We start from the raw sequence: 27,197 nt of genomic DNA, 5'->3' as shown, positions 1-27,197 counted from the left end.
CATTCAATAAAACTCAAACCAACACCGTAAGCCTTTCTCTCCACACATGGATTTATTTCAAGTATATTTGTACAGAGGCCTGTTTGTTTCCGTCAGCTTTGCTTTAGTTGGAAACCAGAACACGACCTTGATATGTTTTTCTTCTTCTTCTCCTCCTCTAAAAATGAACTTTTCAGTGAAATTAAATCAACATAATCACAACCCTACAGTCAAAATGTTTTTACATTTATAAACATAAGAAAAAAAATACAATCGATTTAAAATGAAACTCAAATAAAAACATTAATAAACCTACACACAAAAGCCAAATCAACATGATCTATCTGGGGAAAACATGAGGGAAACACAGACATTCACAAAACACTACATTACCCAAAATGCACCACTCACAGCCGAACATGATTTTGTAGTCCTACGCTGCCTCCATGTGCCGTTATGAGCACATGAACAACCCTCCAAAGTCGTAATTACGAGAGTGAAGAGTCGATGATATCCGAGTGTCAGAGTCGAGACGTTTGAGACGTTTGAGACGTTTGAGAGAAGTAAAAATGGCGGGAAGCTCAGAAACAGTCCCTAATATGGACAACATGATGTGCAACACCTGCTGGTTTGATGTTTGCCTGGCAAACCGAGGGGCGTCCAAAACGGCTTTAAAAGAAAGAAACAGACCCCTAATAAAAGTAAAACCCAGAAGACATTTCATCGATTCCCCGTCATATTTAAATAACTCTAATTTACAGCGTCAGCGTCATCATCATCATCATCATCATCTTCGTTGCAACATTGATCAGAAAAAATTGCTGTTGGATATAAAAGTGAACGCCTGAAAAAAAATCTGAATCGTCCTCCAGACTCCATCTTTACATCCACAGGTTTTATTTAAAATGTATTTACATTCAGGTGTTTAGAGTTTAAAGTGCGTCTCAGAGCGAGTACAGCTTCATCTGCTCCTCCATGTCTCCCTCCGTCACCTCCCCCAGCGCCTCCTGGTTCTCCCTCAGCAGAAGAAAGATGGCCGCCAGCTGCTCCTGTTGCACCCTGAGAGGTCAAAACACACAAACACACACACATGATCTCCTGTGCTGCTTAGCAACGTGACAGCAGTGTGTGTGTGTGTGTGTGTGTGTGTGTGTGTGTTTATGAGCTGCAGCATGTACAGCTGTGGATGTGTGTGACATGATTTGTGGATGTTCTGAACAGAAATAACATCAGCCGTGTTTCACTTCAGGAACGTCACAGAGGGAAAATGTTTTAACCTCAGCAGTACACCAGGTCTTCATTTATAATTCCCTCAGTTTGAGGAGTAAGTGTGGTCGTATTTAAGCCGCCGCGTTTCCATTTCCAAAACTTTCTCCTGCTGTACTGATGGCAAATTAAGCAGCAAGTATGATTACTTACACATACAAGAATACAGCATCAAAGATCCTCTCCAAAATGAAGATGGCCTCTCATTGCTATAAATCTTTATGGCATCTTAAAGGAGCGATATGTAACTCTGACACCTGGTGTTTAAAATGGGTACTGCAGTCCAAAGTCAAAACATCAGAGAGAGCTGTCTCCCCAACACCTGTTGACCTGATAACTGCTCTCATATCTGGCAAACCGAGGGGTGTCCAAAACGGCCGTGTGGGGGGGTCGCCTTAAAAGCGCCTACCTTGTCTGGTCCAAACAAATCCAGAGCATTCAGGAGCAGAATCTAAAGTTAGGAGGAGGACATACTGGCTGCTGCAGCTCTTCAACATAGCATGTTAATTTAAGTTTTTTTGAGCTTCTGTCGCTGCTCTTTCTCTATGAACAAACATCTAAATACATATGCCAGCTAAATGACTCATTAGGGCGTTAACTGAAATGAATGAATTATATTTAATTCTTATTTTATAGTCTCTGAACTTTGTCTCTAAAAATGAACATAACTGTGTCTGTTTCCCTTTTACTTCCTCCTACGCCCTCCTGCCAGCAGAGGGCGCTGCTGTGTTGTGTTTGCCCTTCTGTCTGACTGTTTTGTTTCCCTGCAGGTCGCTGGTGGTAGGCAGACCTGACCAGGATCTGAGGAGTGGGCTACTTTAGGATCTAGCAGACTCACGTGATGATGCAGCAAACATCCAATCTGACGATAGTCCTCGACACGAGCTGCTGGAACAAACCACTTAAACAACACGTGGACGGTTTCACACATTTATTGCATATTTGAAACATTTGAAGCAAACACAGAAGAACTGAAAAACCTCAAAGAAACAACCGAGACCCGAAGCCTGGAAGACGTTTTTACTTCTTCTGTGGACTTTGAATTAAAGCGGTTCATCACAGAAACCCGCGGTGAGAAATCAGGTGAATCTAAAGTTAGGTTTGTAACTGGTGAACTAGACTAAAGTCAGGCTGATCTTCGATTTAGATCACAGTTAAATAGTTTTAAACAAAAATGTCACACTGTCGTCTTTCTGTTTCTAAATTTATAACTTCACACTCTGAAACTCCTCCCTCTTTAAAACTCTTCAACACAAACTCAGACGGGTAAAAACACAGATTTTTCTGAAGGCACTTTGGTGTAAAGACGTTTCGCTATTCACAAGCAGCTCTGACGTGAAATGAAGGAGTTTTTTGTTTTTTTTTAATCCTTCAAACCGCAGAGTCGAGAAGCAGCCGAGTCTTTTTCTTTTATCGTCGTCGTCACAGATCAGCTGGAAGAAAAAAAGACGTGAAGATCATTCAGCCGCTCTGTAGGGAGACAGGAAGACAAGGAGTCAGATTATAAAGTCAAAAACATGAATTACTTGGAACGATTTGCACTTTTTCCCCCCTCTTAGCTTTTAGAAATCCAAACGATTTGATTGAATTTATTATAACTGCTGTTTTAAAAAGGTCACATATTATTTAAAATCCATTTCTCCATGTTCCTCTAACTCTAACAAGTGTCTCTAGTCTGTCTACAAATCCCCCAATGATGAGAAAAGTCCATCCTCTCCATCTTCTGCCTGCTCCACTTTTCAGAAAATGTGTGCTCAAACAGGCCATTTGGAGATTTTCCCTTCATGACATCACAAAGGGCAGTAGCCCCTCCCCCAGGTGGGTGACACTCCCACAGCTAGGTGTTTGTTCTGCCCTCTGAGTCTGCCTTCTCACCGTAAACAATAGGACATGGAGCGAGAAAGCACCGAGTACACCCCAAGCACTTCCAGAGAGGGGGCGTGGTCAGACACAGCTCATTTACATATTTAAAGGTACAGACACAGAAACAGCCTGTTCTGAGCAGGGCTGAAATAGAGGGGTTTATAGACATGATCAAATACAGGATCAGAGTGGATTTAGAACAAGAAACTTCACACACATGTTTTGAGGAGCTCTGAGACTTATTTACACTGAAGAAGAGGAGGAGGATATGTGACCTTTAAAGTATTTATTTCTTAATTCAAAGTTAATTTCCAGGTATTTTAACCCGACAGAATGATGCATCTGGAGTTAATCCTGAAATTCAGTTTGTTTACTCATCAGTGCAAAGTCTGCATCAATATATTTAGTAACACATTACAGACGGCTCTAAGTGCAAATGTCCCAAAAAGCAACTGAAATAAAAACATGTCTCTAAACAAAATGAAAAATGAAACACAATATTTGTAATTAAAGAGGCTAAAGTTGCTAGTTTGTTACTTTACTTTACATGCAGGCAGGAGTTATTGATGTAAGTTTTCTACACTAGATCAAGTCTTAAAAAAAAGCTTTATTAGTCCTAAAAAAATGATTTTTGATTGGTCGGTGGCCCTGAGAGCTCAACACATAACAACTGATTAACAACAAGAAAACACAACAGGAGTTGAAAACGGTTTGTGTTTTATTTGTTGTTATTCTGAGTCGCAGCGCAATGATCTCTCTGTGACGGGCAAAAATTAAGTTCTTAGAGCTTTTAAAGGAGCAATATGTAACTCTGACACCTAGTGGTTAAAATGGGTACTGCAGTCCAAATTCTAAACATCATAGAGAGCTGTCTCCCCCCCCCCCCTCCTCTCTAGAGTGGATACTCACTCAGGTCACCATGTGGTGGACTCTGAAGCTTCAGTGTTTATCCAGCTCTGCATGGGTCTGTAAACCTTTCTGTGTTCTAACCTCTCTCCATTTTTCAAAAACATCTCCAATATTGATCCTAGTTTGACCACGTTTCTGCTCGTGGAGCTTATTAGAAACATGCAGAGGCTTTTTAGGTCGGGTACAATCACTTCTATCTGAACCACTTCTCTTGACCGCTTCCATCGCTGCAACACCTGTTGACCTGATAACTGCTCTCATATCAGGCAAACCGAGGGGCGTCCAAAACGGCCGTGTGGGTGGGTCGCCTTAAAAGCGCCTACCTTCTCTGGTCCAAACAAATCCAGAGCATTCAGGAGCAGAATCTAAAGTTAGAAGGAGGACATACTGGCTGCTGCATTGTTGTCAGAGAAGCCAGCACTTCAACATGTTTCCTTAATGATCAGATAGTAAGATACCTTTATCATCTCATTTAGTAGATATCTTACATGTTGCTCCTTTACAAGACATCCCCAATAAGTATTTCCCCAAAACCTTGACTCAAGCCCCTGACGGACACGAGGTTAGTGTTTGTATGTTCAAACCTCAAAGCACTCACCGTTAGCTGCAGGTGTTAGCGGGCGGCATGCGGGGGGTTAGCAGCTGAGCAGAAGCTGGAAATAAATACATGAAGTAAAAGAAGAAGAAAAAAAAAAAAAAACGCTCGGTCCTCAGAGACAGAAAAACCAGAACCAGCACCAGAAACCAAGCAGCACCAGATGGAGGCAGAAACATTCAATTTTACATTTTTACAGTTTTGTTTTAAGCGTCTTTGAGTATCTAGAAAAGCTTATGTTAATGCTGACAGCCATAACTAGAAGTTTTAAAAACGGTAAAATTCTTGCAGGACGTTTGTCTTGTGTCCTCTTATTGACTCATTTATGAACTTTACAAAGTGTCGCTCGTCACTGACGGAGAAAGTGTCCTTTGTGGTTCCTCTTTAAGCCGCCTGAAGCTTCCTATAGGACCTTTTGTGCTTCCTGTATAGATGTCTTATCCCCTCTGAGCACACATGACCCACATCGGTCCCTGGCATCTCAGGCCTCCTTTGTCCCCCTCTGCCTGCCTGCCCGTGTGTGTGTGTGTGTGTGTGTGTGTGTACACGGGGAGATGGATGGCGTAATCGCCGGTTTGGTGATTCCTTGTGTGTGTTTTCTGTGCGCTGAGGTCCAACAGGAGGGGAACAATAAGAGGATGAGAGCCGCCTCCATCTGTCCTGTGACACACTAAAGGGTTGCTGGCTGTCACCGTGGGAACAGATGAACCATGTGACCCATTTACCAGGAGAGAAGGAGAGTCGGAGGGTGATTCATCGGGAGGAGGAGGAGGAGGTCAGTGAAGGCATCACGGGGAGGACGGGAGGTTTATGAAGTATGGATAGACTGATGCTTTGGGTTAAGGTTTTCAAAATGATCGATACTTTAATACTTTGTCAATACCGATGATTATGATCGTCTTTGTACAACCAGGTTAGCAGTGTAGAGTACAGACCTGTCAATCAAAGGTAGCCCCGCCCTAAATCATACATAGGTATATCTTCTGTTCTTCTTAAAAATGAGAATCATGATCAGATCATAAACTCATCAGGAAAATGTTTAATGAGGGAATAAATCAAGTGAAAAGTAGAACCATGATCATCCTTTTTTTTTTTTTTTTACAAAAGTCTGTAATCATTGCTGTCGCCCCCTGCTGGCCATTAGGTGTAATTCAGGCTGCAGTGGCTTTAAAAGGGAAGAATATGCAGGAATTTAGTTTGTTGCACTTTGGCGCCCTCCGAAGGTCTCTGAGTGTAACTGCACTGTCGTAAAACAAACGCACAAAAGTGATGTTAACGCCTCCACCTCCTCAGACAGCGTACATTTGTTGTACGCTGAGGGTGTCGGCAAAGACTCAAACCTGAGACATAACCTGCGTTAGATGACTTTCTGCAACCCTGCCGTTGTCTCTCTTAGCCTCAGTCAGAGACGGGCTAGCTGACTGATTTGGAGCTGAACTGGCGTCGTAAAGCCGTATACTCACTTCTCGCTAAATGAAATAAAATTCCTCCACATGGTTGTTGTGAAGTTTTGCATCAGTCTATCCGTACTCTCGGGGTTGTGGGGGGGGGGTGATGATGAAGTTCTGGATTTGGTTATTCAGGTTTACGTAAACAGAAGTCTTACCATGTCCTTCCTAACACCCTGTGTGTCTGCTGAGGTTGATTATAGAGAAGTAAAATCAGATGTAAGCTCTATCCTGAAAAGATAAAGGTTGGAGGAAGTCAGACATCCTGCTGAGAGGGAAACACACAAAACATCTCGATCCCATCAACAAACATTTGGTTTGCTGTCGTTGATCTACAGACACTAGGGGGCGTCATGCTGGAGTACAGGGGTGATCGGAAACATGACCTTAAAGTAAAGGGAGGGGCCGAGTCTCATTTCTGTCACTGATACCACATAACACATCTCGTGGTGGAGCACTTTGACTGAAAGCGCTTTTTACATGGAGGGTGACACAACTGCTGGAGCCGCTACAGAAGGTTTCACTCTAAGGACCCGGGTCAGGATCCGAGTCTCGACCCCAAAGTCCGGCTCATTTTGATCAGTGTGAACACAAACGTTCTGTACTCGGGTACTGTGCCCGAGTCCGCTTGAAGAGGTGGTCTCGGGGCACAATTCATGTGTACTCGAGTACGGGAGAAGTGAACGCGACCGTGCTCAAACAAGGAAGTGGAGCGCTTTATTCTACAACTCTAGATTTCACTGAGCAGACGCTTTTATCCAAAGCGACGTACATCAGAGAGTAAGAACAACACAAGCAAGGATCTAGAAAAAAGGGAACAATGTCAGTAAGAGCAAACGATCAGCTTTGAGTCTGATTGGACACACAGGTGCTGACAGGAAGTGACCAGAGGCAAAGCACAACATTGAGGGCAGTTCTTGAGAGCTCTAATCAGTATAGAAACCATCTTATAAGTCGTCGTTATCAAACAGAAACCATCGTCATTACCATCATCATCATCAATAATATGGAGACCATCATCATTAAGTTAGTAGGTATTCATGAAAGAGCTGGGTCTTTAGCTTTTTCTTAAAGGTGCAGAGGGAGTTTAGAAGTTCATTCCACCACCGGGGGGCGACAGAGGAGAAGAGTCTATGACGTCATCCTAAACGGTTTCCTGTCGCTACAAAAACCGATCTCCTCGTAGCTCGTTAATTCAGAGACACAGAGCCGATTTTTTATTTTGTCATGTGAATGCAAAACGCTTCTGTGTGGTCACCTATAAACAAAACGATCACCCTTTGGAATAAAAATGCACATTTGATTGATTTGAGGAGCTTCCTCAGATTAATGTGATCAAACATGTTCGATGTTGTGTTTTTCACATTTCTGAGGTTTGATTTCGCAGCCTTGCTGAAGGGCGTGGCAGGTGTTGGGTCTGGATATAAACCAGGAGAAAGGAAAACATGAGCGCTGGGACGGGCACAGGAAATACTCCCATGAGCCGAGCACACGGTTTATAGAAACTTAGCGAGGGGGGGGGGGGGGAATGAGGAACTTGGATCATGTTCAACATCAACCTCTTTCCCTCTGCTGCAGAAATATTTACTGTGACGCGACTCAGAAGGAAACAAAGACGCTTTTCCTCCTCGGTGTCTCTTTAAAAGTCGACAGAAACACAAGTGAAGCAGCGCTGCCAGGCCACAGGAACATTTTAAGAGCTACTGGATGTTATAAAAAAAAATGAAAAAAGAGAGAGAGAGCGAGCGAGCGTCCAATCAGGAGAGCTGCAGACGGTCACTCCCTGAGAATACAAAAAAAAAAAAAGAAAATACCAGGAGTAAAACTAAACTGAAGAATGTCCTTCTTTCCTTAAACTGACGGAGACCAGAGATTACACAACACGTCTCTTTATTCTCCAGGCCTCAGGACGCAAAAGGACCAAACATGAACAGAGGATGCAGACGATGCTTTCTGTGTGTGGGACTCAAAAACAAACTCAAAACTACGACTAAGAATTAACCCATTGTTAACCGGGGTAAAAACATTTTCATCAACTTGGAAGCCTCCATAAATCAGAGACGTGGAAATAAAGAACAACCAATACCTCCGTTTGCTTTTTCATACACTTGGGCCTGCTTTGCCTCCACCATTGATTGGGGGGCGTGGCCAATAGCCAATGAGAGCTATTGAAATATACAGATAAACATTTTAGTTTTTTTTAAACTCTGTTTTCTACTGTTCTCTGTGAATCGCTCAGACACTAGGGGGTCAGCCCTATGTTCCCACATTTCTAAAAGATTTTTCTGGAAAGTGACTCCAGGCATCCCAGGAGCACACCACCCCCCCCCCCCCCCCCCCTTTTATTCCAACCCGCATTTTGCACTGCAAACTACTATTTTGCGTCCAGTTGCTGCGCTTCATTCGACTGATCTGACCAGAAGCCAATGCGAGGCCTCTGTGCTACTTAGTTTATTTTGTTTATTTAAAAAGGACAATGAGCACTTACATTAAACAAAGAGATGAACGCACCAGATTTAGCTAAAAGCTACATTCCATCTGTAGTCCATTGCTACTGGATAATAGGTCAAAAATTAATCTTTTTCACATATTTTTTGTAAAGTTTGTAGCCTGAGAAAAGAGAGAAGAAGCCCCTCCACCTCTTTAACGCTGCAGGATGAACAAAGCAGCTCGCTTTGTTTGTTGTTTTTCATGCAGGTTGATGGACGGGCAGCACGACACAGAGAGCAGGAAGTGTTTGTGTGTTTGTCTCAGCATGCTCATGATACGTCGCGTCCACATGTCATGCCATCGTCACCATCACCAGCGTGCATGCAGGGGGAGGGGAGGGGGGAGGGGAGGGGGGAGGGGAGAGAGGGGAGGAGGGGGAGTGTTTGGACTGACCTCTGCTCCTCTTCGATCTCCTCCTTGGTCATCAGCGTCTCAAACTTGCTCTGTTTCTTTCCCGGAGTGAACTTCACTGAATCTTCAGCTGCGGCCACGTCTGACACACACACACACCACACACACACACACACACACACACACACACACACCACACACACACCACACACACACACACACACACACACACAGAGGAGAGAGAGCACATTGGTTAGAATCAGCCTTTAGTGTTTACAAAGCAGAGGCAGTAAGATCCTCCTCATGGGACAGGTTTGAGCATACACTGTGTTGAACGGTGCTAAGCTAACTGCTAACATTTTTTAACATGTTGTATTTTAGCACTTCATTATTACCAAAGTGTCACAGAAGTGAGCACTGATAGTCATGACGCCCTCCTTCATACTCTTCTTACTGCAGCTCTTCTCAAAGCTGTCGAGTCAGCAGCATTCTCCTAAAAAATTAATTACAGCAGCAGGCCGTCGTCTCTTTTGCTCCGCGTCTGAACGGGAAAATAAACGATCTAAAATATAAAACATGTACAGCAGACTGTTGTCATGGAGACAGGACGGACGTGCAGCACTTTTCTGCCCGAAAAACACACGAGGTGGACACAAGGCCTTAAGATGATTCTGAGATTTAAAGACTTTATATGTGATTTTTTGATCCAGCAGATGTCGCCCTTGAGCACCAGCATGAAACCAAAACAACTCACGCTGCATTGTTGTGTTAGCATGCTAATGCTAGCGATCTTTATTCTGCTCGTATCTTCACACTGCATGTAAATTTACCTGAAATGAGCGTGATCTAGAAACACAGTTAAGCAGTGAGTACAGTATGTTATTCTTCTTTTCTCTAGTCCCTCAATTAAACAACTTTTATACACGAGGGGAGGAGTCAGCCGGCCGTCCGGGCGATGTAAACAAAGTGAAGATAGGACTCTGAAAACTCTGAAAACATCACAGACAGTGGGACTCGGGTGTTACACCCATTGTAGACAGTCATGACTCACAGAGTTATTTTCAGAGGAGATACTTGATTTCTACATTTAAGTGTGAAAAATCACATTTAAAGAGTTTAAAGGGGATACAACTACAGAGATCAGAAAAAATAGCGTAGGTGTTACAGGTCACACACTACAAGTGAACAGAGAGGTCACATCCATCAGATCCTGGATGTAATAAACACGATCTGAGTTAATGTTGTCATTTCAAAGCTTTGATTATTTATTGTAGAAATTCAACAGACGATGCAGAAATGTTGGACTTTCAATGCTGAAGATAAGTCGACAATCGTGTGGATGATTGTTGTGTGTTTACGTCACAGAGATAAAGTGTGTTACAGCACACACACACACACACACACACACACACACACACACACACACACACACACACACACACACACACACACACACACACACACACACACACACACACACACACACACACACACACACACACACACACACACACACACACACACACACCTGTTGGTCCACCTGCTGCTGTGTCACCGGTTGGACAGACACAAAACAGATTGTCCGTGTTGACTGTTGTTCAGGGCAGCCAAGTGCTTAAGTGACTGTTAAAGATTAAGACTCCTCCTGCTGAGGCAGATGGCCCGCTAAACAATCTACACACGCCAACTTAACCCCGCGCGCTCCAGAGCTCACACTGACGCTATGTTTCAGAGAAGAGACGCAGGGTAAACAAACTGCTCATCATGTGTGGTTTGTGACTCAACCATCATGTGTAACAACATGAAAAGCTGCTTTATTCATCTGATTGAAATCAATGCTGGAATGTTAATCATTTAGATTCAGATGAAAAAGCTGCCAATCACACTGAAAGCAAATGTTGAGCGCGCTCTAATCTCCAGGACGGGGGGGATTTTCTGGAGATGTGTTGTTTTTAAATAAATGTATTGATATTAAGCCTCGACCACCATGACATTTCTAACACACAGCCTGAACATAAAAATCATAGCTTGACTTTCATCTCATTTAAATGTATTTGTCTGTATCTTTGCTTATGTTTTGATATTTTGTCAGTTTTTTTGTCTTTGTTTATCTGTTCTCGCTTTAGTTGTCATGTCTTTATATTCTTGTTTCATTTTGTTCACCTTATCACCAATAAAAAAATGTTTTTAAAAAGACTCGACCTGCATGCAACCGTCCTCCACTCAGTGTGTTGCAATAAAACATTTGGTCTGACTTTAAACGCAGCCCGACGGCCTCGACTCTGTTGACTTTTCCTGGAAGTAACTTATCTGTCGGGCACAGCCGCTCACATCTGCCTGCTTAGAGAAGCTGTTTCTATTTCAAAGATTAGACTCAAAGTAATAATAATAACTCTCCCTCATGCAAATTCATCCAGTCAAATATACAACATGAGACAAACCTGTGTGTATATACTTTCTGATTTAAAGAGATACTTCACCCGTTGAAACATGAATCTGTGTTGACATCGGGTCATATATGTAGAAATGTGAAATACATTTTGAAGTTGGTGTCTTCTTGGCCGAGAAAAGACAGAAAGTGTCTTTTTGGCTCATGTGGATGAAAGACACCAACTCCCAGAATGCACAGCACCGCAGGCCACGCCCACTAAGGTCAGGTTTACAGACATATTTACACATAAGGCCGTTTCCTCAACTGATTGCGGGATTTCTTCCAGAATTGAATTGGCATCTTGGAAATTCCTGACAGAAAACAGAAAACAGAAAACAGACTGTAGGTCTGTAGCTTCAGTGGTCGAAAATATGAGGAACTAGCGTTGTAGTTTCACCCCGCTAACCGATGAATGGTCATTTTGCGTCACTGGAAGTTCCTTTTCAGACTTAGAAATACAAAGATTTCACATCTCAGGGGAAAATGAGGGCGGGATGCACGACCATTCAAAAACACTACCAGGTTTCTAATGATACAAAGATTAATGCAGATGGGTGAAGTATCCCTTTAACCTTGTATTTAACCGTGTATTTAAGATTTGACAAAGACAGGAGGACAGTAGTTAGAGTCGGATATCATGGACAGAGAGAGAGACATGCGGCAAAGGAGCCACAGGTCGGATTGAACCCTTTGAGCGTCTTCAGCCTCTGTTCATGGGGCGCTCAAACTAACCACTTTACCACTGGCGCCCCATCATCATCATCAACTTTTATTATTTGACTCAAGGTCCATTTTAAAAGACATACAATACAAAAAATAGACAACACACATATACATCAGAATAAAAACATTCCCGCCTCTTATACCAACGTCTCCAAAAGGTATGACTGGTAGCGTTCTGCGCTATAACAGCAGCATTATAATTACATTCTTTGAGTCATTCAAGCGACCGATAAATCTGTACATCAGGTTCCTCAATAAAGCTTGTGAGGGGTTAACTCCTGCATTCACACCTCGGCTTTTTAAGTAAGATCCTAAAACAATCATTGTAAGCAACCTGAAGTCTGTGCATACTTGATTATCATTATTATTATTTTTTTGTCATATATTTTGACAGGCATGTTTGTCACTGTGCAGGGACAATGAAACATCCTGCAGTGTGTGGATATCTGCAGACTTGGAAAACCAGCTCGTCTCCAAAACGTTCTGCCATGTTCTCCCTGCCGCCGCGTTGCCTCTATACTGCCCTCTGCTGTTCATGTGCGTACTGCAGCTTGTGATTATGAGGCGTTCATTTTGAGACTGTATCGTTTTTAAAAACACTTGGAAATTGCAAAGTATAGAAGTCTTACCGTTGTCCAGGTCGGCCTCTAGTTCTGGTTCAGGTTCGGGCTCAGGTGACGCCTCTACGAGAGGTTCAGGGGTGGGGAAGCGGTCTTCTGTGGATTCCTGGATCAGCTCAGGTAGGGACTCCTCCACAACGGGTTCGGGTTCGGGTTCGGGTTCAGGCTCGACCACGGGCTCTGGTTCAGGCTCTGCTACGACTACTTCAGGTTCAGGGACTGGTTCAGGCTCCGGTACTGGTTCTGGTTCTGGGACTGCAGCAGGTTCAGGGACGGGTTCGGGTTCTGATACTGGCTCTGGTTCTGGGATAGGTTCTGGCACTGCAGCTACTTCTTCTACTGCAATTGTTTCCTGTACAAGCTCTGGTTCTGGTACAGGCTCTGGTACTTTAACTGGTTCAGGAACTGGTTCTGGGGCAGCCTGTAGAGACAAAAAGGATTACAAATAATTCATTTCTTCTAAAGTTATTGCTGCTTGCTTAAATGGTTTTTTTAGGACGTTTTTTTTTTAAGGCTTATTATGCGAAATTCAGAATTTTGATACAGCAAAAATAAAATATACATTTCTAAAATATATGATGGAGTAATGACTTCCTTAGAAACGAGTGAAGTCAAACTCCCTCTTGGTTTGTTGCTCTCAGATCTGACGGGAGAGCGTTCCCTTCAAGAGGCTGAAACAAGTTTCATACATATATGTTTTTTATCGTGTGAACCCCTCCCTCTCTTCATGTTAGACATGCCATCATGTGGGGGAAGAGAGACGACCCCGCCCACTCAGGGACGCCGTTGTGTAATCACAAAATAGTCCAACTAAAGGAGCGTCCTAATAAAACAGATGACAGCCGAATCAAATATGAGATGCTTATCATCACTTGACATTTATCACAAAATATTTGTCTGCCGCTCTCCGTCTCACCGACACTTGGTGGTGAAACAGGAAGGGGGAGGGGCAAGGGGAAGTGTGGACGCAGGAGGGGACGGGGGGGTTGAGCCAGGAGGGGCCTGTGAAGACCCTTTTGGAGTTCAATTATCTATTCTTTCTTTCTCTGTCAAACTTAAATTCAGATTCTGCTGTTGAGTTGTTCACTTTGATATGCGGCCTAATGGGGAATGACTCACTTTTGGAACAGGCCTCCAGTGGCCACTAGAGGAACTGCAGTTTTAGGGACTTAATCTGCAGGACGTTGGACGGCGGGTAAAAGCTTGTCACTGTCAGTTTCAGCTCCTCGTTGAGAATCAGCGTCCGCCTGCCGCTGACACCAGGACAAATAAAACCCTCTCCAGTGACTGCCAACCTGTCCTCTCCCTGACACCTGACAGCTAACACACACACACACACGCACACGCGCACACACACACACACACACACACACACACACACACACACACACACACACACACACACACACACACACGCACGCACGCACACACACACACACACACACATATATATAGAGACTATATGTCGGTCTTGTCAATGAGCGACCTCCCTGCCTGTCAGTACTGATGCACCTGTCTGTGTCTTTTTAAAAGAGCTGACTTTGCACACATCGACATCTGAGAGGCGCGCTCGGTTTCCAGATGATCCTCTGTGCAGTGAGTGATGACAGACGAACACGGCAGCATTCACAGCTTTAGGTTTAACTGGTCACATGCATACGGTCTATGGTGGTGCATTGATTGCAGTAAATAAACGTCAAAAAGCCTTTACCTCGGATTTAGCTTGAAGTCGCCATGTTTGAAATTTGGACTCCAAGTCTTTTTTTTTGCTTTCAGTTAGCTTGGTTTCAAATCATGCTTTAGCTTCGAGTTAGCTTCTGTGTCCCTTTAGCTTAAGTTAGCCTTAACGTCCCCTCGGTTTAAATCAGACTCCAGCTCTCTTTAGCGCCGTCTGGTTAGCTTCATTAACTTAAAATCATCTTTCAGGTCCAAAAAGCTTGAATTTTCTATCAACTGTTTCGGGTCCCTGAGCTTAGGCCCAACTAGTTAGCGTTAGCGTTAGCGTTGTTGGAAAAGGCTACTAGTCCCCAGTATTCCTGCTAAATCAGGCTAAACACAGACCTGTACACAGATCTGTGTAATGTGAGTTTTTGCCCGGAGATGAAACTGACATCCACCCTGAATGAAACAACTTTAGCATCTTAAATCTCTACATGCATTATATAGATTTTTATAGATTTTTAAGGAAACACAAAATGATCCGCACTCTGTGTTCAAAGCAGCGCTTCGATCTCTCGGATCTTCTTCAGGCATTGTGAAGTCAACATCACAAAGCGAGGCAAGCAACATGAAGGTGCAAACAAAGTCATGACGCAGGTGAATGTGATCTACATGACTGAGAGTCAACCTGCGGACCAATCAGAAGGCAGAGCTGGATAACACTGATACTCTCCTCATGCGGGAGCATTTTAAACTTTAGTTTGATTTTCCTCCGACTCCTTGTTTTGTTTTTCAGACATGTTTGACATAAAAAGCAGGAGCAGAAGAAGAGACAGTTTTCAGAGCCTGCAGAGTCTCTGTGAGGTGTCTCGACCCGGGCAGCATTAATAATGACTCACTACAGTGACAACTGGTGTCACCATGGGGGGTCGGACAGTGAAATGAATAAGGTCTCACTGTATTAAACTACTTCTTCCAGCCCCCTTGGTCTCTTACTCCCACAGCAGCTCACCCCCCCCCCCCCCTTCCTCTCACATCCATAAACTGCTATTGCATCTGTCTCGCCCATTCCCCTGCCTCCGAATTCCTCAGCAATGACAAAACCAAAATAATCTGAATACCAAAGGGGGCCGACTCACTGAAACAAAGTGTTCTGGGTCACGATGCTAAATGCAGACTCGTTCAATCATTTTATGAGTCAGCAGTATGAGGGACTGTGTTCTTATGGGAGGACGTACCGCGGGGCCTAAATTGGTTAAAAAATGCTGGTTGGGTGAGTAAGCCCTCGATGAGATCATCGTGAGGAGTGTTATCGTTTCGGGCGATCGCTGATTTATTCCCGATTCTGTGGAGTAAATCATCCAGAAAGCTTTGGAGGAAATGATCCGAGCCAATTAGAGCCAGGAGCAGAGGAAACAGGAAACAGTGGGCGCATAAATGGGGATTAAAGAGTTAAAATGTATTAGATCAAGATTATGAAATAACCTCCTGTCTGACCTTTAGTAGGCTAAATGTTTTTAAAAGTCTTAGTGATCTGATGTGAGAACGCAGCAGGATATAATCAGGAGAATTCACCTGGAGCCAGTAGGAGGAGCCAGTGGGAGGAGCCAGTGGGAGGAGCCAGTGGGAGGGGGTGGTGACCTTTATTCCCTGTGATCGCTGCACGACCATAGACTGTCTGCATGCCACCTCTACCATCTCTGTGCTCTAATCAACCTGCTGCTGCATGTTTCCTGTTCTCCAGTTTGTTCTTCTCCACTCTTTAGTTCACATTGAGATTCTCTTCAACTACATTGATAGAAAGACAAATAGCGGACTCTGTTGCTTCCTCGTCTCTTTCTGCGTCTTGCCTCAGCCCGAGTAGTCGTGCATTCTGCAAAGTGTGCAGGGGGTTTTTAATATAGAGCTGGGTGATATGACCCGCAGCAGCATATCAGCTCTCATCTTTACAAGCCTGCTGTCGAGGCACAGAAGAAGGGCACGTTAATTCAAGCTCTCGCACCCCTTTGACCTCCCCCCCCCCTCCCCCTCCCCCCCCCCTTGTACTAATAAAATACAAATGTCGGCAGGTATGCGATTCAAATGAACCGGCGGACTCTGAAGCAGCTTCAATGTAAGTAAGTAAACTGGTTTCAACTCAATCGAATAGAAACCAAACTAACTAATGTTAGAGAAAACAAAAAAGGGGTTTTCAAATTATTCTTAAAATAAAACATGACTTAGGTTACGTTGGCTAGTTCCTGTGCAGCTGTTGGGGTTGCTAGGCGACAGGGGGAGCACTTACAAATAAAAAGGGTAAGGGGCGGGAACTGCTGTAGACCAGACCGCCTCATTTCGGTTCAGTTCAGCCTGAGCGGTCTACGTTAGCCCCCCCGAAATAAGATCGATTCTCGGATGAACAATTCTCAATTTTCTCCCAGAAATAATCAAATCAAGATTATAAAGTTATTTTTGCCCCTACATCACGATGATGCAATACTGAATCAGGCTGACATGACTCTGAATCATGAATATGATAAACTAAATCAAAGGTATATTTATAAACTTTAGAAGACTATAATAAAAGTCAGATACATAATAACTGTATTTACTGACATGCCAAACACATGAAGTGATGTAAAGTGAGATTTTAAAGGCTTTGAGGCCGTCAGAGTCATCGGCCTCTCAGACTGAGTACTTCCTGATAAATATATCTGTAACATTACCCTGAGTGCTTCTCTCTTAAAAGCCGTTTCAGCTCTGTAACAGGGCACAGAGGACGGGGCATTAGATCTCCTGGCATGTGTGTGGACGTTTAGGGAACGAACACTACAAAGCTTCAGTCGAGGAAGGAGCCCGAGGAAGGAGCATGAGACACCAGCTCGCTGCTCCTCTCGCTCACTCTGGACGGAGCGTTTCCTTTTTGATATTACAGACGCCGAGAGGGCCATTCATGTCTTCTCCTCTTTTTTTTAATAAAATCTTGTGATAGAAATGTTACCCTGACATGACCCCGGAATTTAATTAGAGTTTTGTTTTATTGTTTTTTATTTCCAGAAATGGCAGGAAATCTACTACACACAGTTAAATATGACTGAAGAATTCAACTTCAGTACTTGTCATCACTATCGATCTTTAAATGAAGAATGTGCAACCTTTTTGATCCAGTAGATGTCGCCCTTGAGCACCAGTATGAAATCAAAACAAACTTCTGATTGGCCACGCCTCCTCCATCCTGAAGCCTCTGCTCTCCTAACTACAATAAAGCCGGCTGCAGATTTCACATCGACTGCATTAGAAACTGATTTAACTGATTATGAAACAGACCTCCTTTATACGTGTTCTCCTAACCCTCCTCCTCCAGAAGCAAACTAGGCCACTGAAGTGATCTTTATTTCTTTAATACCTTTCACTGCCGTTCCCCTTGCCCGAGTCCAAACGGGCGATTTACAGCACGCTGATGAAGGAGCCTTTGTTTTGTTTTTCCCAGAAAAGATTTACAGTGAGTTAAACGTTGGACGGTTTTAAAAGGAGGAGGGACTTCACACACACAGGTACAGAACAGGATGCTGCAAATATCAGCAAAATAATCACTTTTGCTCGAACTTTCTTCCTTTAAAATGGACGTATTGAAGGCGATGAATGATCTCTGAAATCGTTGTTTTTTGAGAGTTTGCATCTCTCTGTGTAACGGCTTTAAAGTGTGGAAAAATACATGGACCAAAACATACCTCCATAGTCAGATCTACAACCACACATTTCTAATGGTTATAAACATGACTGCATCTCTTATTGCAGGTTTTTTTTTTATGATTTTAACATTGGGGGTCTTTTTCTCATGGTTATAAACAGCAGTTCTATCCTCCATGCTGCAGTGCAGAGGCAGTATATGGGTGGGGGGGGGGGGTATCTGGGCTGCGACAGACAGTTGTTGTGGCAGAGAGCCTCCATCTCTGCCCTGCGTCTCTGTCCAAACACAGACTCATTGTTCCCCTTCAGCTCTCGGGCCTCGTCTCTACTTCCAATACTCTCTGAAAAACGTCTGCCGCAGCCCAAAGAGCAGCTCAGGCTAAAAAAGGCAGGTGAACTCAGAGCACCTCCACATCTGTTCAGAGTTATTTTCAGACAAAGCAGATGCTAGAAGCTGTTTTTATAAATCTAAGAATTGTTGTTTCTGTGCAAACATTTCCTGCTACGACCTGACAGACATCTAATGAACAACATTTCTGAGGTCACGTTCTGCTCTGGAACCAGAAGCAGATCCACAGATTTGAGTATTACAGCAGACTGTGAGAACTGGAGGTTTAAAAATATCAATTTTACTTGTGGAAACGCACTGATCGCTTCACTTAGACCGCACTCTGAGCAAGAATCTCAGTGTTTTTATTTGTTATTGTCTCATTCTACAATTCACTTATCAGACTCTTTCATCCAAAGCGACGTACATCAGAGAGTAAGAACAACACAAGCAAGGATCTAGAAAAAAGGGAACAATGTCAGTAAGAGCAAACGATCAGCTTTGAGTCTGATTGGACACACAGGTGCTGACAGGAAGTGACCAGAGGCAAAGCACAACATTGAGGGCAGTTCTTGAGAGCTCTAATCAGTATAGAAACCATCTTATAAGTCGTCGTTATCAAACAAAAACCATCGTCATTACCATCATCATCATCAATAATATGGAGACCATCATCATTAAGTTAGTAGGTATTCATGAAAGAGCTGGGTCTTTAGCTTTTTCTTAAAGGTGCAGAGGGACTCTCTGATATATCACCTGAAATATGTTGATTTTTGGAGGGTAGGACATTAACAACACTTCATTTATTATGCTGTACAACCAGAGGCGCTGCATGTCAACAGGAAACTGTTTGGGACCCCAGACCAATAGGAGGCTCCCTGAGGGCTCACACACTTTAAACCAAGGCAGCGGCCTGAAAAGTGCAAATTTTGCAACGACAGTAGGACCCTCAGGGAGCCCCATCTGACAGCGCTCACTCATGGTTATCTGCTTAGCGTTGTGTGTTTGGTAAACGGCGGATTATCCTGCAGCCGTGAGTCGGTCCCTCTTTCAGCTCTCACACAGAACCCTTTAACACCAGGTCCAGGTCTGAGGGTCTCAGACGTACTCAGTCCTGGTCCTGAAGGGGGGGGGGGGGCGCCGGTCCCGGCGGCACCTGGACTAGAGGGATGGGGGGTCGTGGGGGTTGCGGGTCTCTCTCTGCAGATACAAACAGGAAGAGATGTGCAGGACCGCCCCCGTCCAGCCGCAGAACAGAGCATCTCAAAACTCAACAAAAAAAAAAGTGCAAATTTTGCAACGACAGTAGGAAACCTCCCTCAGGGAGCCCCATCTGACAGCACTCATTCATGGTTATCTGCTATGCGTTGCGTGTGTTATTGCTGTGAAAAACAGAGATTATCAGTGAAATAATCTGTTTATGGAAGAAGAAAAAACAAACAGGGAAAAAGAGGAGTGAGCGTCAGGACACTGGCAGACATGATGGTGCTGAATCCGGGTTGGGGGGGCCCACAGTTGATTTTTGCCTCGGGACTCAACAGACTCTAGAAGCGCATTGCTGTACAACCAGACACGTTGGAAGACAGCCACATCTGGATGCGCCAAACGTCTGCTCGTTCCAGTGTTTTAAATGTGAAGATTTGCTGCTTGTACTCATAAATGAAGAGTCTGAGAAATGCAGACGTCATGTTGGAATTTAATTTAACAGTAAAAATAGGCATAATGACATTAAGTGTGATAGTTCTTTATTAGTCTAATGAAAAGTTCCTCTGTCCTCTCTGATCGAATGAAGCAGAACACCAGCAGCTCTGTCTCTTCACGATCGTTTCATCTTTATTTAGACGCCGCCGTCTCTGTCTCACTCTGCTTCTGTCTGTGACTGTAAACTCGTCTCCTCGGTTTCCTGACTCCAGCAGCGCTATTCCTCAATGAGAGGTTGAATTTAGCAGATATAGCGGTGGGTGTGGCAGCGGCAGAGGGTGCCAACTTCTCCCCACACAGCGGAACAAATTAGCTGCCATGTTGTGTTTTGAAGGCCGTTGTTTGTCCTGCATCTGAGCGCGGAGAAGCAGAGGTGACATCAGTCGGAGCAGAGCAGACTAAACCAGACGAGGCCTCAGAGGGAGGAGGAAAGACGGGGCAGGGCCAGCGTGGGGGGGAGGGGGGGAGGGGGGGAATACCAGGAGAGGTATTTGTAATGATAAAACAGCTTTGGCAGCCCAGGATGTTCACAGTTTGATGAAAAGTTATGAGAGGTCTGTGAACGCCACACAGGCCGTGCCCCCACTGGATGACTCATGGTGAGATGACACATTAAACCAATGAGATAAGACGCTCGGCTATGCAAGGCCTGGTTTTATCTTTGTGAGGGTTAAATCACGACCTTAACGTCTAATTCTTTCCAAAGTATTTCTCCTCGAGGCTTCACAGTTGGATCATCGTTTTTATGTAAGGAGAAAAGTTCAGTTTATCAAACTGCTGTTTTCAGACTAACTCCACCTCTGCACTGAGCAGAGAACAGCTGCTCGAACGCCATCGTTCCTCCCTCAAACTGAAACTAATGTGTGCACACTCGCATCTCCAAATATGGACAGCTGCATCGCCACAAGCAACGAGGCGCTGATTTTTTAAAAATGAGACAGAGAAGAGAAGATACTTTGAATACAGCTGCGTAAATGGATTCTTTTCATCAGACTTTGGAGCATTTTCTTCATCTTTCACTTTTCCAATATCTAACTAAATCAGCCCTTTTTGAAATAAGTGGATTAAAAATCATCCCTGACCTCATATACGTCCATCAGCAGAGCAAACCTCTGCAGCATTTGATTGGAGGTTACCATGCAGCTTTATGTCCTGTTTCCATTTTCAGCTGCAGGGTGTGTTGAATGTGGAGCGTGTAACTTAAGGAGAGGGAACAGTACAACATGCTAAGCACATAAATGTCAGGGAGGCAGATCAGCTCCGGCTCTGATGACAGTGAAACATGGGAGCGCCTGCACGACTGTAAATCTATAAACAGGAAGCTGAGCCAGAGGACGGCCTGAGCTCAGAAATATTGTTTATTTTTAAAAGTTACACAAGTTCAATAAAAGTGTTTTTTTTAGATTTTATTTTGAGCCTCCGTTTCTGAGGACAGTGGATAGAGGCGGAAACAGAGATGACAGAGCGGGGAATGACAAGCAGTCAAGTGCTGAAGGTAGGAGACATACCCGGGACCGAGAGAAGACCAAGACCATTACCGAGTTATTTGTTGTTTTAGAAAGAGTTTTTTTTCCCCTTCTAATCAGAAAAAATGGAAAAATGGCCTGTGGTGGTCTTGACCGGTCTTGCTTTAAAATCTGGAGTCCGCCCAGTGTGATACCGAGACAAAGCCGAGTCAAAATGCTTGCGATTCAGAGACGTGACCGAGACCTTTAAAAAAAGTTGCCTCGAGACCTTTCTTGAGACCAAGACCGATCTCCAGTACTACCCACTTTGACTCATTATAACCGAAAAACAAACCAATGGGTGATGTCACTGAGACTGAGGGAATTTAGCGCAAGTGATCAGCCAATCAAGGGGGCGGGCCATGACACCTGTCAATCACTGACATTACAGAAGTGAATGGGAGAGGATGCCACAGTACTTGGGTTGTAAAAAATAAGACCATGCAGAGAGATAACTTATTACATATTTAACCAAAGTAACGGTCTAAGAGTAGAACTTTTATGTATTTTTGTGTCTTATTAGAAGTTTAAATTCAGGAAGGGAGGGATGTGAAAAACTTCTTCCTCGTCTGTCATGCTGTGAGGCGACAGGCATAGAGTCTGACTCCCACATACAACAGAAAAAGAAAGAAACAAGCCTCCTCTGTGTCTCAGCTCCACGAACAGGGACCTCCTTTATGTGGACGTTTACACAGAGAAAACTGTAAAACACACCATGATGACACACACACACACACACACACACACACACACACACACACACTGTGTCATCAGAGGAATACAGTGTGACTGAAGAGTCAGAGCTGCAGACACATGATTTATGTCCATGAACATTAAACAGCAGACAGAATGTCAAAGAGCTGATTATACCTGGCTCAGACCGGTATCATATTTCAGTTTTCAGATTTAAAGTCTTTTGTTTCTTTCATGTTTCTGATGGATACACTGACTACTTTCTCGTTCTGATTCTGTTGATAAGATTTCACTGATCGTGTGTGTCTAATAGTCTGATTTATTTCCTCATAAACAGGGCTAATCACTGACGTCTTTTTGGGAACAGGCGTCTTGTAGTTTGACTTTTTCTACTTTTTCTAAGAAACAGATCTTTTCCAACACTGATATCCATCTTTTGTCTTGACCCAATCACAGGACTCAGAGAGAGAGAAATGTCAATAACTGAACAGTAAGTGAGAAAGTGCTGGATCCAGAATGACGGAAATATCTCCTCCCTGACACCTTAACTGTTAACACTCAGGTTTAAAATGCATTTGGGACAGCTAAGATAGCAATCTGTCTGTCATGCGTCTCCACTGCAGGTTGTCCAGCTGACCCCTCGTGTTCATTTAGTCAGCAGATTGCCAAAGAGAAGGTCAAAGAGCTCCAGAGGATTATTACGCAAGTCCGTCAGCAGCAGAAAAGCCACAGATTTGTTTTCGAGAAACACGAATGTTCCAAGAAGTTGCTGTTCAAAAAATTTCACTTCAGGGCTCTTCTCCATTTTTAGAGTGCCGGCTGTGACGTAATGATGATGATGATAAAGATTTTCCTGTTGCTTCTACATCTTAGTCACATTAACAATTACACTGACAAAACAAACGTGGTAAATTATTGTTCTGACCGCGTGACAGTCCACTACAGTCAAACTGTTTCTTTGGGTTCAAGTTCTTGGAAAATAAAAATCCATTTTTGATGCGGAGATTCCTAAAAAGGCCAGTAACCTGCAAAAACTGCAGTACCACTAGTGTCCACTCGAGGCAGACACTGAAAACATAGCAATCCCCATTAGCTCCCATATTACAACACCCAATAAAAACGCTGTTAATATCCTATTCATCCATAGATAGGAACTGTACAGAGGAGATTTTTTGAATAATTCCTTTGTCTTGATTATATTAAGGGCAAAAGTTGTGCATACATTTGCATAAAAAGGGGGCGTGGCTAATTTGACTGACAGCTTTGGCTTAAGGCCCGACTCAGCTCCACCTCTTTACCTAGATTGGTGAAAAGTTATGTGGAGTCAGTATGTCCAATATGGTGACCGCAATCGTAAGACTTCAAAACGTCTCTTCAGAAACCAATGGGTGATGTCACTGACGCTACATTCAGGTGTTATACAGTCTGTGGTTTTTTACAAAGCTCAGCCATTATGTCGCGTTTTTTATTTCACACTCAACCAAACAGCACCGCCAAGTGTTGTAGTCGGGTCACCAAACTTGGAGTCAAGAGTCCCCAGTGTGCAAGTCCTAGTCACCATAGAAAAATCTGAGTCAAGTCCCAGTAGAGTCACCATTATCTGATTCCCAGTAAACGCTTCAAAGCTGATCTTTAACTCTATCTGAGTCTTCATGTTTATACTGTACTGACAACGTTTAACCGATAAGTTGGCTAATTACATCCCGACTATGTTCTCATGGAACAGCAGAGACGTACACCTGAGCCTCATTGGTCACCTTTGTGCGGTAGCTGCATGCGAACATAAACTCTGTTCCATTATTGAACACTGAACTTCAATGTGGTGGAAAACTTGTGGAACCAGCTCTCAATGCCTGTAACGATCGGTCCGTAGTGTTCCTGATTCAGCAGCATGAAATAACACCGAGCGAGCAGACGTCCCAGTTACCAAACATCACATGAAGCCGTGTGAAGGCGGCACACCCACCTCCGCCCCTCCCTGCAGCACCAGACTGCATTTCATGGACATGTGACACAGTGAACATACACAGGTGCAAATATAGGATTAATGTCGGACACCAAATATAGACGGTGAGTCCGTTGCATGTTACAGCCGGCGTGTGCAAATTCTTCAGGCTTTTTAAAGGCTGTGCTGCAGGAGGAAGAAGGTCAGAAGGATCCAACAGACGGAGGTCAACATGCAAAATGACCTCTGGAGACTAACTGAGTCCAGAGTGACACATCTGTGCTGCTGTTGGGAAAACCATATTTGCATGTCGGCTTATAGCCCCAGTAATATTCAAATGCAGCAACAACACACGGCGCTTGCTGTGCTGTTAGAAACTGTTCAACATGTCTATAAAGCTGCACGAACAAGCCAACCCAGTAATCAGCTGATGTGCAAGGAAAAGATGCTGACTATATTCGGGTGTCAAGCGGCTAAATGTTAACTCTGGCAAGGCGAGAGAGGTTAAGGGTGAACATCAAACTGGAAATGCAAATAGCAATAAACTTCCTGAATCAATTATCAGATGTGTCAAACACTCAATGACGTGTTATCAATCAATACAGGGGAATTCTGAATGTTAAAAACTTAATGGACCAATTCTTAGCAAGAACCACCCCCATAAGAACTCAAAAACATTAAGTATGAAGCATTTTGGATTAAGGGAGGACATGTTGTAAAAACAGATGTTTTATAAAACAGGAAGAGCAGCAGATAGACAGAAAAAACAGTTATATCTAACATTCAATCTTCAATATTTGTTAATCGCACTCTAACTTGATTTCAATGTAATCGCACATCATTTTCTAATACCGTTGAGCTCGAGTGATTATCCAGTTAAAAGACAACTGCATACGTTTTGGAAAAGAGCAAGATGTGGTGTCTGATATACAGGAAATGTTTAAGCTTACTGACAATGTTGCCATGTGTTCTAAACAAAATCCTTTATGATGACACATGAGTTTCTTGTTTTGTCTTTTTGGCCCAGCACAACTAACTTTCTAATCGTTTCACATTCAAATTAGGCTTTTTTTCAGCTGCAGCCTGTAAAGTGATTTTACATATTAGGTGATCATTAAGATGCTAAAGAAATGAACAAGTGTGTCGTCTGGATAGCTGTAAATTTTTTACACCATGTCGTTATCTATTTAAATGAGTAAAAGCATGTCTAATATAAAAATGAGAGGACCAAATATGGAGCCCTGTGGAACACCACATATAGTTCAATGGGTACCAAAATGCTGAAACATGCCTACCACAATGTGATAACTGTATTGATCTCTGTAAATGCATTAAACTGTCTCATTAAGTCCTATGTCCTTAAAACCACATGTGAAGGATGGAGGTCCTGCTAAGGATGCTGGTGACCTCATCACTCATGTAAACGTAGCCTGAAGTCATGTTGATGTAATTAAAAGATATTAACCAGCCAATCACAGCGGCTTTTTACTTTTTTTCTGTTGAGCTGCTACCAGGCAAACACTGAAATAAAATGTTCTTATTTCTAACAAGTAAAACTGAATCCATTTTGTGTTTTGGACTGTTGATCGGATGAAACGGGGCAACTATAGAAAACAATTTTGTCTAATGGTTTAACTTTTATGGTTTGACGATTATAGAAAGGATTATTTTCCAGAAGCTTAATCAGTTGACATTTTTTTTAAATGTTAGGAAATAGCAAAACAAATGGTTGCACATTATTGCAAAGATGTGAAACTAATTGATTTGCTGTTGACCCTTAACATATCTCATCTAAACACCTTTACATGCCAACACCTTCTGTCATCTGTAATTTGTAAACAGATTGGTCGATTGATTGATTGTTGTCAATACATTTAGGTCTATTACAATCGTTAAATACAATGAGACAGAAACAATCACTCATAAATGTCCCTGTAAATTCGACAAATACAAAAAAAAAACGTTTTTTTTTTATGCAATCAGAGTAAAATACATAATTTATAATCACTTATGTTAACCTTCTGCATTTCTTTTAAAAATTGACAGGTATTTGTATTTAATTTATTTTATGAGTCGGCTATTTTTGGAGCATTTAACCCTCTTAAACCTGTTTTAATCTCTTAAAGAAATAATAGATTTAAAAGCAGAATAAACAATGTGAGCTCTGATTATTTCAAGTCAACATCCGTGCCATTATTTTTGTTTTATGAACCAATTAAATCATCGATTACAGAATCGATCGATCTTACCTTCACTGGTGTCTCCTGGATCTTTTCAACGGGTTTAATCGTCTCCACAGCCGGGGCAGGAGGCTCGGGTTTGGGCGCCGGTGGGAGATGTTGACCCAGAGCTCTGGAGGGAGGGATGTCATCTCCGTAGCCGACTTTGGGCTTCTTTTTCCCGGCTGAGGAGGAGGCGTCGGGCTTCTTGCTCAGGAGCGACGAAGCGAAGTAGATGGCGACGACGGTGAAGAGGATTGCGGGAATGATAACGGCCGGGTCCAGATCCATAATGGCGGATTTACGCAAGAAAAAGTTTATAAAAAGTTAAATTGTTTGTGTTCAGGAGCGTGTGTGTGTGTGTGTGATGGTGAGCAGGAGGAGGGTGTGTTAATCAGGCTGCAGTCACACACACACTGAGATGAGTCCCGCCCCTTCGCGCAATCTAACCTGAACAGCTGTCAACACCAACACACGCCGCGAGGAGACCGCCCACTTCCGGGTTAGCGTCCAATCAGGAGCTCAATACCAATAATGTACAAAATAAGATAAAATAAAGTTTATTTGGCTTTCAAAATAATTTATTTCGATTTAAAAAACTCAAAAGTAGTGGATATAAGTTTAAAATCCCGTCCCTTCTCTATTAATCAGTCAGCTTCTGTATACATATAATTATATAACATAAACATTAATTAAGAGTTATTAACAATTTTCTTTGCCTTACGAAATAAATATTTAGCACCAATTATCTTCATCTTACAAGTGTAAGCCTGGACACATTTCAATGACTGTTTATAAACATG

At 43.1% G+C, this 27,197-nt stretch overlaps 1 protein-coding gene across 4 annotated transcripts; it reads right to left on the bottom strand.

Annotated features, from left to right (window-relative positions):
- Positions 1–31: 31 nt before the first annotated feature.
- On the bottom strand, positions 32–26,819 carry si:ch73-366l1.5 (FILIA-N KH-like domain-containing protein). 4 transcript variants are annotated; one of them, XM_061065549.1, is made up of 5 exons: positions 26,425–26,819; positions 12,685–13,096; positions 8,944–9,043; positions 6,219–6,291; positions 32–1,038 (listed from the first exon to the last, which is right to left on the bottom strand). In XM_061065549.1, the coding sequence occupies exons 1-4, from the start codon at positions 26,683–26,685 to the stop codon at positions 6,258–6,260; spliced, it is 807 nt and encodes a 268-aa protein (XP_060921532.1). In that variant the 5' UTR covers positions 26,686–26,819; the 3' UTR covers positions 32–1,038; positions 6,219–6,257. The 4 variants fall into 4 exon arrangements, with proteins under 4 accessions (XP_060921532.1, XP_060921530.1, XP_060921531.1 ...); XM_061065548.1 differs by lacking the exon at positions 32–1,038 and adding an exon at positions 2,162–2,715; XM_061065547.1 differs by lacking the exon at positions 6,219–6,291.
- Between the last annotated feature and the right edge of the window lie 378 nt (positions 26,820–27,197).

This window comes from Labrus mixtus, chromosome 20 (genome assembly GCF_963584025.1).
Source record: "Labrus mixtus chromosome 20, fLabMix1.1, whole genome shotgun sequence".
NCBI classification, from domain to species: domain Eukaryota; kingdom Metazoa; phylum Chordata; class Actinopteri; order Labriformes; family Labridae; genus Labrus; species Labrus mixtus.
The sequence above is the reverse complement of the archived record's forward strand: the minus strand, read 5'-3'. Positions and strand labels throughout refer to the sequence as shown.